General features: G+C 41.2%; 1 protein-coding gene across 1 annotated transcript in view; it reads left to right on the top strand.

Annotated features, from left to right (window-relative positions):
* SUCLG2 (succinate-CoA ligase GDP-forming subunit beta) overlaps positions 1 to 14,351 on the top strand; it is a 222,894-nt gene that overhangs the window by 104,266 nt on the left and 104,277 nt on the right. The window contains exons 5-7 of the mRNA XM_054034186.1: positions 9,246 to 9,398; positions 10,414 to 10,503; positions 14,032 to 14,128. Coding sequence (XP_053890161.1) covers positions 9,246 to 9,398; positions 10,414 to 10,503; positions 14,032 to 14,128 — 340 coding nt within the window. The remainder of the gene's footprint in view (positions 1 to 9,245; positions 9,399 to 10,413; positions 10,504 to 14,031; positions 14,129 to 14,351) is intronic.

Here is a 14,351-nt window from a genome sequence, read left to right as displayed (position 1 = left end):
GGTGATCATGGTCTCTTCTGACTTTAAAGTCTCTGAGGAAGAACATCAGGTGCTCAGATACTACAATGATTAGCACAGTGATAGCATGTATATAGAATAGAATGTGTATTTTTGCTGTCCAGCAAGGATATGTGGAAACATATTACAGTACACATAAAAGCATTTTAATGTGGAACTAGGATTTCTCTTCAATATGCATGTGCATTTTGTTGTCTGGCGGGTTGCGCATCAGCAGTAAGGGATTGATAGCCACATATTTTGTGTTTCTCGTAGTAGGTAGCCATTTTGTTCTAAATGTAAAATGTTTACTGTTGCAGAGTTGTTGGGCATTTCAGCAAATTGGCATATTCTCCATCTGCATCACATGCACAAATTTTCTTGAATTGTACTGCAATAACCAGTTTACAGTACATTTTGTAAAAGCATTTTATAATAGTAATGATTTATCTAGGCTTTATGAGATTGCCAAGCAAACACACTAGCCCTACTTTATACACCTCTACCCCAAAATAACGCTGTCCTCGGGAGCCAAAAAATCTGACCACGTTATAGGTGAAACCGCGTTAAATCAAACTTGCTTTGATCCACCGGAGTGCACAGCCCCGCCCCCTCGGAGCGCTGCTTTACCGCGTTATATCCGAATATAATGATGCATATCTCTCTAATTCAACAGAAGTGTTTTTGTGAAAAGCTATTGACTCCTCTTAAAAGATACGTATGGGGGGAGGTGGGACAACCTTTACTTTCTAGGCAGACTCTGCTCTTGTTAGCATCTTGGAACTAGTTGCAATTTACACAGATTACAAGTCATTCAGAGTATTAGTATCACACTGTAGTACCAGGCTCCACAATCTTAGTTGTAGGATAGAATTTCATCATTGTATGTGATAGCTAAATGGATTTTGTATCTCCAGGATAACATTTAACATATAGAAATTTTTGTGCACACAAAATGTCTGGTAGATCTTAGAGACAAAAATAAAAGGTAGCTGTTTGAGCAGAGGGGAGAGTGCCTTCAGTAACCTCTGCATTTAATTATGGCAATGGAGATTCAGGAGATTGTAGGCATTTTTGTTTTATTGCAACAGGAATATAAGAAGTCTTGTCTTATAATTTTGTTAAAGTAAATTACAAGTTAGTAAGGAAAGACATTCTTACTTTTTTCACTTTTCTGCTGTTTTAGAAATTATTTACCACTTTAGAAAATTAAATAATCATACTACTTTCAACTAGGTATCTTATAATTATTTTACAGATGAAGAGATACATAGATTAAATTACATGTCCAAGACCACACAACAGGTTGGTTGTAGGTTTGGGATTAGAAGTCAGGATTTCCTGCCTCCAGTCCCCTGCTCAAACCATTTCCCCATGCTCCTTCTCTTAGGGTTTGTTCACACAGAAAAGTTATGCAAGCTAAGGAGTGAATTTAAACTAGTATACTTATGCCAGTAGTACTCAGTGTGTGGACAGTCTTATTTTGGAACAAGAGTGGCTTTTTTCAGTTTAGTTTATCTCATTGAAAGGCATTTGGGCTAACCTAAAAAACCCACTCTTGTTCCTGAGTAAGTGTCCACGTAGAGAGTTATATTGATATAATTATATTGGTGTATTTATATGACTATAACTGGTAAAACTCTACCATGTAAACAGGACCTTATATTCTCATTTCGAAAACCTGCACACAGGTGATGGAACTTAAAGTTGCACAGTGCATCTGGACAACAGGTGTAATTTCTATCGTCAGAATCAGCAGGTGTTAGTGATGAAAGGCATGAGCAGGTGTTGAGTTCTAGGAGATATCAATATTGTACTTCATTTTTAAGGATAAATGTTAAAGGTCAAAAACTTTCTACAGTTAGAATAGTCATGTAGAAAGTGCAGTTTGTTATCCAAAATTGAGTTCTCAAATGTAGAACGGTCTCTTTCTGCTTATGTGCCTACAGAAGTATTTAAAAGGTGGCTGTGCTTCTTAAAATTGATACTTCTTAAATAAACAGAAGTCCCCTTGGCTCCTTTAGAACTTGGCAGCTATTTTGTGAGTTTACATAAAATCCTCTTATGGCACCCTGGAATTTGGAGAGTCTGATTATCTGAGCAGGCAGTCTTCTGCTTATCATGACAACTTAGATAACCTGATATCTGTGCCTTTTCTCCAAGCAATAAGAGAATTAACATTTCTAATATATGATTCAGTATCAAAGGGCCATTTTAGATTTCCATGTGAAATTAGACCTTTAACTTACAGGCAGATTGTTAGAAGGCTAAATGTTAAAGCAAGAAAATATGAAGTTATCAGGGTGGCTTTATAATAACGGCTTTCCCAGGACATTTTTTCAGTAAAACTGCTGTGGAAAATAGGATAATGAATCTTCATACTTTTCATCATAAGCAAAGCAGAACAATACAAGGAAAAAAACCCCAAATTCTATGTTTCCTGATGCACTGGCCTGGAACGATGGAGTCAGTTGCTTACATCACGTGAACACCAGGTAAAAGCCCAAGTTGAATTACATGTGAAGGACTGGCACTTCTTGTCCCACCTTATCTTTCAAATTCTCTGATCTCTTGCCTGTCTGACTTAGATGGCATTGCAGATACGAACTACTGCCCCTTTCTCACTGGAGGTGGGTGGGAAATGTTACACAGTGGGAGTCTAAATGTAGCAATGAACTCTACCGAAGGCCAAGTCACCCACTTCAAAGCAGATAGACTCTGATGACGATGATTTCTTTAGGGAAGACTGAAAGAGTTGCTGGCCATTAGAGACAGTAGCCACTAGTCCACTCTTTCCTCTCATCCACTGATGTGTCAAAGCCCCCTGTGATGTGGCTGGTCAATAGGTGATGACAGTCTTCCAAGCCTTAGGTGGCACTGGATGAGGAGCCTGAAATATCAGTGATTTTGCTGGGAGAGCTTCCTCATCAATTCAGGAATATTACTAAGGTATTCGGAGTTAGGCATCTCGTAACATAAGAACAGCCATCTAGCCCAGAATCCTGTCTTCCGACAGTGGCCAATGTCAGGTGCCCCGGAGGGAATGAATAGAACAGGCAATCATCAAATGATCCATCCTCTGTCGCCCATTCCCAGCTTCTGGTAAACAGAGGTTAGGGACACCATCCCTGCCCATCCTGGCTAATAGCCATTGATGGACCTATCCTCTATGAACTTATCTAGTTCTTTTTTGAACCCTATTATGGTCTTGGCCTTCATAACATCCTCTGGCAGAGAGTTCCACACATTGACTGTTCATTGTATGAAGAAATACTTCCTTTTGTTTCTTTTAAACCTACTGCTTATTAATTTCATTTGGTGATCCCTAGTTCTTGTGTAGTGAGAAGGAGTAAAAAACACTTCCTTATTTACTTTCTCCATTCTTCCTTCTCCTTCTTCTTATCCCTTCTTCCATTATGTTACTTCTTCTGTCTTTTTATTGTCAAGAAAGGAAGGAAAGCCTAATGAGGGGACTCCCGATTAACCATTGCCATATGCCTCTCATTAATAACAAATGGGCAGTCTCTGACACTGCAGACTTCTGTTTGCATTCTTATACCAGGCATTACATGACTGACACTTGTTTCTTACCAAGATGGGACTTTTAAAGATAAGGTAACTTTTTTCCCCTTACATACTTCTTCCCTTTGACCTAATCCTATTCTACTTGCAAGAAACTGCTAGGCATTCTACACTGATCAGTGGAGGAAATTAAAATTTTTACCTGGGAAAAAAAAATAATTCTGTACCATGGATGCCCGTCAGTTATCATCTTGAACAACTCAAGGTTCTTCTTCGAGTGCTTGCTCAAGTCGATTCCATTCTAGGTGTGCGCGCGCCCATGTGCACAGTTGTTGGAGATTTTAACCTTAGCGGTATCCATAGGGTTGGCTGTGGTGCCCTCTGGAGTGCCGCGCTCATGCATCGGTATATTAGGTGCCACCAGCCCTATGCCCTCTCAGTTCCTTCTTACCACCCCTGGCAGTTTGTCGGAGCATCTTTCCTTTGTCTAGCAAGTGGTTAGCAGGTTCTCCTTTGGTTTCTGATTTAGTGCTTTGTAAATAGTTTTGTTGATAGTAATTAGCTAGTGAAGTAGTTGTTAAGCAGTGTAGTTATAAGCTAGGGTCCCGGCGGGGACTTTGCCCAAGGCGGAGCATGCGCCAGTCTCCAGGTTTTAAGTCCTACCCTTACTGTAACAGGCCTATGCCTGTTAGTGACCCCCATAGCAGCTGCCTGAAGTGCTTAAGGGAATCATGTGTCAAAGAAAAGTGTCGCATCTGTAAGAGCTTTAGTCCCAGATCACAGAAGGAGCGCGACATCCGTTTGAGGGCCCTCCTCATGGAGGCTGCTCTCTGCCCAGCCTTGGGACTGTCCCAGACAGACTCAACTCCCAGTACTTCGGCCTCTGTGCGTAGTACACCCCTGACACCAGGTTCTACCTGGCACTGCTCCCCTTTGCTGGTGCCCAAGAAGAAATCTAAGAAGTTTGACCCGGCACCGAGCAAGAAAGACCAAGGGGCATCAGGTGAAAGACCAAGGGGCATCAGGTAAAGGACCCTGTTCAGGCTGCCCGCCCTGAAACCACAGATTGAGACACCAGTCACCATATGGCTGGCACCGGTCATCCTCCCGCCAATTGTCTCCATGGCGTAGGCCACTGGCACTGAGACTGTGGAAACATTTGCCAATGCGGTACTGATCCCCCCGCTCCCAGCACCGATCCGCTTACTTAAGGCACCGTTCATCCATGGTGACAGTTAGCCACCAGACTCAGGCGTGGAAGGCCCCACTGTGGTCACCAGAAGGGGATTCCTTCAGCACAGAAAGGGAGTTCAGCCCCTCACGGAGGTAGCACTGGCGTGACTGGGCACCTGAGACTACATCCACCTCCACAATGCTGCCCTGGCAGCAGGGCCAGTGGCCAGCGCAGTGGCGCTACTGGAATGCCTGGGGCATGCCGGTTATGCTGATGCCTCCTTCGCCCCAATCTTTGGTAGCTGCTTCAGAAAAGCAACAGACAGCATGGGTGGCATGACAGGATTGGTGCGTGAAGCACAATCGGACGCTGGGGTGGAGGAACGAGTGCCCACCCCCCAAAACCTCCTTTCCCCATGGGGGATGAAGCCCTGGGCCCTCCCCCGGTGATCCAGTTGTCCTCATCTCTCCAGATGAGGCTGTTGCGGGGCCCTCTCATGCTAGCCCACCGGACAGTTTTAAGGAGCACCAAATCCTGCTCCGAAGGGTGGCCACAAACTTAGGCCTAGAGGTGGAGAGACGTGTCTCACTTCTGGTGCATGATTGGGTCCTAAAGATTGCCAAAGCCCTTTGGAAAACCCCATTCTCAATCCCGCCCACCTCCAGGAGAACTGAAAAGAAGTATTTTGCCCCAGCCAAGGGGTTTGAATACTTGCATACCCACACTCCCCGGGGTCGTTGGTCATTTCTGCGGCCAATGAGAGATGCAGAAGGGCAATCCAGTTCTATCCCCAAAAATAGAGACCAAGAGGCTGGACCTTTTTGGAAGGAAAATTTATTCCACGGCCAGCCTTCAGTTCCAGGTCGCAAACTACCATGCTCTTTTGGGGAGATATAACTTTAACCTATGGGACTCCCTCCATAAGTTCAAGGACTCCCTGACCCAGGACTCGGCCCAAGAATTTGGGGCCCTTGTTGAGGTGGGCACTACAGCGACACGGTGCTCCCTCCAAATGGTCTTGGGACGCAGCTGATTCGGCGGCCAGGGTGGTCGCTTCAGCAGTGGTCTTGAGGCACAGTTCTGTAGGGCTGCTATCTGGTCATCTGTTCACATCTCACTACACGCTTACCCAGCAAGTCCAAGATGACGCTGACTTTGGTAGAGCAGTGTTGCAAGCTGCACAACCATGAACTCCTAGCCCATCTACAGGAATACTGCTTGTGAGTCACCTAGAATGGAATCGACATGAGCAAGCACTCGAAGAAAAAATGGTTAGCTACCTTTCATAACTGTTGTTCTTCAAGATGTGTTGCTCATGTCCATTCCATTACCCGCCCTCCTGCCCCTCTGTCGGAGTTGTCGGAACTGAGAGGGTCTAAGGACAGCGGCGCCTAATATACCAACGCATGAGCGCAGCACTCCAGAGGGTGCTACAGCTGACCCTACAGATACCTCTAAGGCAAAAATCTCCAACAACTGTGCACGTGGGTGTGCACACACCTAGAATGGAATGGACATGAGCAATACATCAAAGAATCATAGAATATCAGGGTTGGAAGGGACCTCATCTAGTTCTACCCCCTGTTTGAAACAGGACCAATCCCCAGACAGAGTTTTGCCACAGATCCCTAAATAGGCCCCCTCAAGGATTGAACTCACAACCCTGGGTTTAGCAGGCCAATGCTCAAACCACTGAGCTATACATCAAAGAACAACAGTTACGTAAGGTAGGTTACTGTTATGGAGGTTAACATTTTTAGGTTAGGGTTTTTGATTGTTTTGATTTAAAGAATCCATGTTATTTGTATGGTCTTCTCACCACCATTGACTTAGGCTGGGAGCCAAAGGGAATTGGACACTGAACTCTAATTTAAATTCAATCGGATCTGGTCTCCTAACTCCCTGAGTGCCTGTTGAAAATCCCACCCTTAGCTCTTAAACGTATCACTTAGCAGTATTTTAGTGACACTTCCATTAACATTTTTCCCTTTTCCTTTGTGCTATGGGAACTTTGTCTGAAGAATACAGCTAAGAGTTTCTGGTGCCAAAATTTCAGGTGCCTTTTGACGGGTGGTTTTGCTTGACCTATCAATAGAGCAACTGACTCAACCATTTCAGATCTACTAGTGCAGGTAAAAGTTCTAACTGCAACAAACCAAGCCCATTTTCTATATCCATGCTTGTTACGTTAACGATAGTGACAGGTAGATGACCTACGCTTGGGATACTGGCTTTTCATTTCCCTTTAGAGCAGCCTTGAATAAAAAACCTTTACAAAATAAAGTAGTTTTCTGTATTATTTGTTATTGGCTTCCTTTAACTCTAGTTTTCCTTAGTTTGCTTTTGAATAGTTGCTTGTTTGAACTATTCCTGTAGCTCTTTAGATGTTCGGTGAAGAAAGCAAGGGAGAGGGGAAAGGAAGCAAAATTATTGTAAGGGTGAAAATGTCTTCCCAGTCAAAAGTCCATAAACAAATACATCTTCCCTCCCCTCTGCCCAGCTGATAGAGAGGAACTTTATTTAATTTCTTGTTTCTTATTTTTTCCTATTCTGTTAAGAAGTACGGACAGGCATAAGGTAAGTGCATTCTTCCTCCTATACTCATTTAGTAGAATATCAAATAAATTGATAAAAGTTTCTCATTTATAGCCATGGAACCTTGAAATCCAAGGAAGCATTATTCAATGGAATACACCCTACAGTTAGACACCAGGAGCCTTACGTTTAAAACAAATGTGGGCCATGATTTGATTTCAACAAAGTTACACCAGCAGTAAATCTGACCTTGTGTATTTCATTCATTAAATATTGGCTACTTCATGAATCATGGTATACACAAAGACTTAATCTAAGATGACGATTTAAAGCCATTGATTTATAAGCAGCCCAGATCAGTAAGTCATTCTCATCTGATACTTGTTTCTTAGCCCACTTAGTGAACTGAGTTGCTGGTCTCTATAGTTTCCATTGAAAGGGTGTCCATGTTAGTCATCACCGCCAATCTGATGAGGCTCATTGCCACCCTGGGTGGTTGTCTCAGTAGAGAATCTAGAGAGGATGGAATTGGAGAGTGAATCACTCTGCCCCAGGGATGTTCCCTGGACTTCGGGGTTGAGGTAGAGAAGCACACATTGCTACCATGCTTGCCTTGCTTGAGAGAGAGAGAGCTCCAGTCCTGGGCTTGTCAGTCTGGCACCTATCATGATAACTAACAGCACCTACTAATAGTAATACAGTGAAGTTATTTAACATGAATATTTAAAGTAATTTGATATCCTTATGCCAAAAAGAGTTATTCTGGGGAGTAACGTGGTAAGTGTAAAAGTGTGCTTCGTCTCTTAAATGGCTGACAGGAAGTCCATCCATAACCACTTCCTTTTGATTACTGTTGCCTTACATCAGTCATTGCTATTAGGTAATAGGTCTGATGACCAACAATCCAGATGGAAAAGTGAGTATAGTTATTACTGTGCTGTAACAAAATGGGCACTCAGCATGTCTCTGGCATTTTTTTCATTCATGAAGACAATGGTTATAATTAATTTACAGTAGCAGTGTTTTATTTTTGGTCCTACTTCAGGTCAGATTCCAAACACACAGGTGTAATGTAAAGTCCGTACTTCCTTGGAAGCTAAACTATAGATCATAGATAGGCATGAGTGTATTCCCCCATTTATGCTGGTGGAGCGGAGCAAAAGTATGGGGATCTGTTGTGAGGGGCGTAGAAGGGGAGGAGTTGCAGCTCCAGGATATGGAGGCATACTTTACAGTTTCGTTCCATGTGAGTTTGGGATCCTTTATATTAGAAGAGGAGAGAGCTTTAGAGCTATCATCTCCTTGGGACATGGTGGGTTGCTAGGTGTAAATCTGTACTGGAGTTAATGCCATAGCAAACAACCTTAACTCCTCCTCTTGGACCTTCTATCCTCCTTGGAGATGTTGCCTGGGCCATTAATAGTAGACCATCTTCTTAGGAAGAAGTACTTCCAATGGGTAGCACAGAGCGGCTAAGGCTTGTTCTGCAGGGCTGCTGTCTTATTTCTCTCAGGATCTCTAATCTCCACAGGGTTAGCAAGCTATACGTACTCACCCATCCCCTGCTTAAGTGCTAGAATCATGAAAGAATGGAAAGGAAATGCTGAGATTCTCCCTAGAAGTTGTCATACTCTGCTTTGGGGTTTTTGTTTAGAAGGGATGATTGGGACCCTAGTTTACAATTATTATTATATATTCTAATGTAAATGGCTATAGGGTATAGGAATTGAGAGATTCAAGAAGAAAAAGGCTAATGGAGTATCTGGTACCTGTAACGTAAAACAGTAGCTGCTTTAAGACTGTGTTGAAGTATGAGCCACTATATTCTCTGCTAGCAGTTCACAATGGTGTAAAATTTTATCTGTTTCATCTGATTCATAATTGCTCTTTGGATTTTATGACATTTCGTACTCCCAGATACCACAACAAATTAAAAAATATTATGGTTAAATCTCACTAGCCAAGATATACCAGTTAAAAAGAATGTTTGGTTTTTTTCCCCCGTGTTAATTTTTAGGTGATGGTTGCAGAAGCATTGAATATTTCGAGGGAAACCTACTTTGCAATTTTGATGGACAGAGCTTCCAATGGACCTGTGATGGTTGGCAGCCCACAGGGAGGTGTTGACATAGAAGAAGTGGCGGCTACTAGCCCGGAACTTATCTTTAAGGTATCAAAATGACATTTCAGATTCAAATTGTAATAAGATTTCCAAATGAAAAAAAAATTCCTCTGCAGAAAGATGTTACAAAAAATAAATTAATTAAAAATTTCATGTAACAAAATAGGGACCTGATCCTGGGAGATGAGGAAGGTTCAGCACCTCCTTGTGTTAACCCTAGACCTCTTCTCCTAATCTAGGCAAAGTCTTAGTGAGACAATTGCTCTAAATTTCACATGTTAAACATCACCTGTATATGAAGCATTTTCCTAAATGTTTCTTAGTATCTTTCATGTTTCACTTTAACTAATTGAAAAGTGTGGTTAGGCTAGTTCTTTTGCAGGCAGGTTTAGGGTGAATACCATGATTGCCAATTAAAAAAACCCTACACTTAATTTCAAAGGTGGACGTTCTCAATTATTTCCTCCTCTTAGTATAGGTTTAAGTCTTGCATCTCAGATACTACTGTGTTGTCACTGTTGGCACGTACTCACTGCTGAATGATGAGTAATGCATTCTAGTATTTATAATGTTTCTGTGACTTGATAATGAGTAGATAAGCTATTCATTTGGGAAAATAATTGGTACAGACATATAATTATGTGGGGGGAAAAGCAAAAATATTTAATGCACATTTTGAAATTATATAAACTTAGTAATATTACTGGGCAGCAATACCACTGTCTTGGAGACTTTCCAGAAGATGTCATAAAAATTAACAGCCTAAATATTCATCAACGCCATCTGTACAGTAATTAAAAATGAAAACTGGTGTCAGATTGTCTTGTCAGCATGCCACCCTGAAGAATTATATAGTTTTTTGGAAGGACTGTTTTATAGATGGTGTGATAATTATAACATACCCTATAGGCAGCTGCTATAGCCTGAATCTCCGAGAACTTTGGCAAACTGCCATACTTTAATTACTAATTTGCAAATATATACTAAGCATTTTTCTTTTCAAGTTATAAATCTCTACTCAGATTGAATACCTTAATTCTCTTTATGTACTTTATTGTAACAGGAGGAAATAGATATTTTTGAAGGTGTAAAGGACAACCAAGCACTGCAGATGGCAGAAAATTTAGGATTCAAAGGACCTTTGCAACAGCAGGTAACTTGACAGGGAAGGGTTCAATTGTCTTCAGACAAAAGGTGTGGAGGTGCCAGTTCTGCTAAGTGATTGGTTCTGAGAGGTTTTACGCCTTTTAGGGTAATGCTTAAAACGTTTGTATCTTAATAAATTGAACCTCTCTCAGAACAGGTCTTGCCTATTTTAGATGCAGGTATGGGTGCTAACAGAAAATTTATTGTTCCTGAAATTAAACCGAGTCAGTCCTTGATCTTGTGAGTTCCATTCATTTCAGTGGGTGTAATGGATTGCCCACATGGATCCCTTTGCTGGATCAGGTCTTTAATATCTCAAATGCAATATGACAGAAATCAATAAATAGGTGTTTTGTATAGCAGAAGAATGTTTTACTTTTTTAAAGTCTGAGACACAATCAAACAAAGGCTGCCAGCTTGCTGAGGGGATTCTGAGAGTATAATTTTCAATGCATCAGCGCTTATCTCTGTTTTATGCTAGGAATTCTATATAGTCCATAATATCACAAGAAACAGTGCTGGAGTGAATCACTTTGTAGATAGGAAACAGCTGTATTTGGGTTAATGTTAATAGGTGTTAAAGACAGCTATCATAAGCTCTTTCTTCATACTTTTCCCCATAATATCAAAATGCCTTTTCTGTAGAATCTTTCCATTTTTAATACAGCACTTGTAATTATTTTCCATCCCAACTGTGCAATTAACAAATGCATAATCATTAAGTTGATTAACGCACATTTGAAGATTTAGCAGTATCTTCAGTGATAACGAATGATTATCTCAAACCTTTCAACCCTTGCAAAGTTCTGGTACTTAATTATTGACAACAATACTGGGACTGTTAATGTACACAATAGTTCAGTTTTCTTTCCATGTACCATAACCTCTTCACTGGGATTTACTGAAGTATGTAAATGGAATAAATAGGTCATTAAATAAAAAGGTCCATCTGAATAGCAACTACTTCTAGGGTATGATCCTCTAAAGGTACGTCTACACCTCAGAAAGACCGACTGCAGCCAGTCTCAGAGCCCGGGGCTAAAACTGACTCAGAATCGCGCTATGGGGCTAAAAATAGCAGTATAGATGTTTTGGGTTTAGGCTGGAGCCCGGACTGTGAAACCCAGCGATGGGGGTGGGTCTTGGAGCCCAGGCTCCTGCTCCAGCCTGAACATCTACCCTGCAAGTTTACAGCCCACAGCCTGAGCCCTGCAAGTCCGAGTCAGCTGACCCAGGCCAGCCACACGTATTTAATGGTTGTGTAGACCATACCCTTAGGGTCTCAGCACAGAACTTGCAGCCTAGGGGCCAGGGAGCTATGGTGGCTTTAAGCACCTTTGTGCCCTCCTGATTCTGGGCTGCTGTATAACTTACAGCTGCCTTATGGCCCACAGTGCTGCCCGGACTCTCCTTCGTGCTGCAGGTAGTGGCCTCATCCCCAGGATGTTCTGCCTGCCCTGGCATGCCCCCTACGCCAAGGCTTGCAGGAAATAGCCGTAGGGCTGTTGTCTACACTCAGTGCCTGTGCTGGGAACTTCTGCCCTGATACTAGGCTTTTAGAGCCCCTTATACCGTTCCTGACCTTTTTTCCTTGTTATAAAGGGCTTGGCGTGGGCGTGAGACTGTCATCCCAATTTTATAGACCTGCTCAATGCTACCTTAAAAACAAGAGCATGGCTAAATTCTGATGCAGTAAGGAATTTCTAGTAGTTAATGTCACACGAGCTCCTTTTTTAGTTGATTTTAATCATGTGTTAGTTTGGTGCAAATTGTATTTTTTTTTATTTATATGGATTTAATGTCTACTACTATTAATGCCTCAGTCACAGGGGCGCAATCCCTTGGGAGAGTCACCCATAGAACTGAGAGCAGGATTTGGCCCATTTGGTGTAGTCCCGAAGAAAGTGCAAATATATGTGCATACAGAACACAAACACACACAATTAGAGCTTGGCAAATGTCTCAGAATGGAATTTGCATTGGCTGTGTTCATGAACCTTTTGAATTCATTTTCTGCAGATTTTCGACTGAGCAAGTTTATTGGCGGAAACGTTTGTAGAAACTGAATATTATGCACATATTTGTGAGAAATGAATGTTTAATTCAAAGATGAGTATTCACACCAGAAATCTCATTCTAATAATTATGCCATCATCCAGTTAGGAAACAGGTTAAATATTTCTGTGTCCAATTAAAACTGAGACAGATAATAGCTCAAATATTAAACACAAGTAATAAACTGCTTGGGAATGGCCCACAGAACAAGAATTTGCGGAGGAGGGCTAGCTCAGTGGTTTGGCCTGCTAAACCCAGGGTTGTGAATTCAATTCTTGAGGGGGCCATTTAGGGATCTGGGGCAAAAATATGATGGTATTTGGTCCTGCTGTGAAGGAAGGGGACTGGACTGGACTCCGTGATCTTTCAGGTCCCTTCCAGTTCTATGAGATAGGTATATCTCCATATTAAAAAATTATGTTTAGAGATTATTTGGCACATATTTAATAACAAATAAGCTTAGAAACCTGGAAGTTGGTACTGATACAATATATGTAAAGCACAACCATTCCCTCGATGTTACACAATTGTAGTATTTTGAGATAACGGTCCAACAGTAGTAGTGGGGTTTTTCATAAAGGCAGAAGCAACATAAAAGCAAGTTTTGGTTTTTAATTTGGTTCCCTTCCTTACTTTCCAAAAGATCCCAAATGTTTTGGTTTGAGTTTTTGATTAACTGAACCACTGACCAAGATAAAAAGCTTTGGAGTGTGTGGTTTTTGGGGTCCCAATCTTTCTGCTACCTCATTGCAACCACTAGGGTTGCAATATGAAAATTCGTTGCAGGTGGAAAGGTTGGTTTACTTAGCTAACCTGTTAATAGGGGAACGGCAGAGGAACAGTGGTTGGGGACTTAATATTATGTCACGATTAGCCCCACCCACCCACAGCCACAGAGAGAGAGGAGGGGGCAAAGAACAGCAGTGGGGAGCAGGAGAGGCCGACTTTTAAATAAACAAATCCAATCTTTCAATTGTTGTTTCTACAGGGAACGTTGCATTTTGATGTAGGAGGGAGATTTATATTTTTTCTAAACAGATTCAGCAATTAATCTGCACTCATCAAATCCACATTGCTTCTCAGTTTCTGAATTTAGACTCATTAACGTAACTACTTAACTTGAATATCAGCATACCGGAGAAAATCTATTCATTATGAACTCAAAAACTTCTTTGACTGTGCTTAAATTAACTTTGTTTATATTAACGATGCTGTTCATTTTACTGAAAATCCCCAGTTTGTATACTATGAAGATAGCATTTACAAAATCTTTATCAAAACTTTTAGGCTTTATTCTTAATATTTTTGGTAAGGTAAAACTCCATTTGAATTAAATACTCCTGTAATTCGGTAACTGAGAGCTGCTGTAATCTTCTACCAGACTTGAGATTTCATGTAATTTGAGATACTAAAAATAGATGTAAAGGTTTACTGTTGCCTTTTTGTGCGTGCTACTTACAAATCACTTGATCAAATTTAGGCAGCAGATCAAATTAAGAAGCTGTACAACCTTTTCCTGAAAATTGATGCTACTCAGGTTGAAGTGAATCCATTTGGTGAAACTCCAGAAGGACAAGGTAAGGAATGAAAGAAAACAAATGAATATATTATAATTCTTTCTTTATGCAAACTATACATTAAATTGCATGGATGTCGATAGCAGCAGCTTTGCATTAATTTCATTGTGTAATTTAATTTAAGCAATATTCATAAATGTTCCCATGATAGATTTTAACATGGCAATAGCATTTATGTCATCTCAATACTGAAAGTTCTTCTTCGAGTGATTGTTCACGTCCA

The sequence above is a fragment of the Malaclemys terrapin genome, chromosome 7 (genome assembly GCF_027887155.1).
Source record: "Malaclemys terrapin pileata isolate rMalTer1 chromosome 7, rMalTer1.hap1, whole genome shotgun sequence".
Lineage (NCBI taxonomy): Eukaryota > Metazoa > Chordata > Testudines > Emydidae > Malaclemys > Malaclemys terrapin.
The sequence above is the reverse complement of the archived record's forward strand: the minus strand, read 5'-3'. Positions and strand labels throughout refer to the sequence as shown.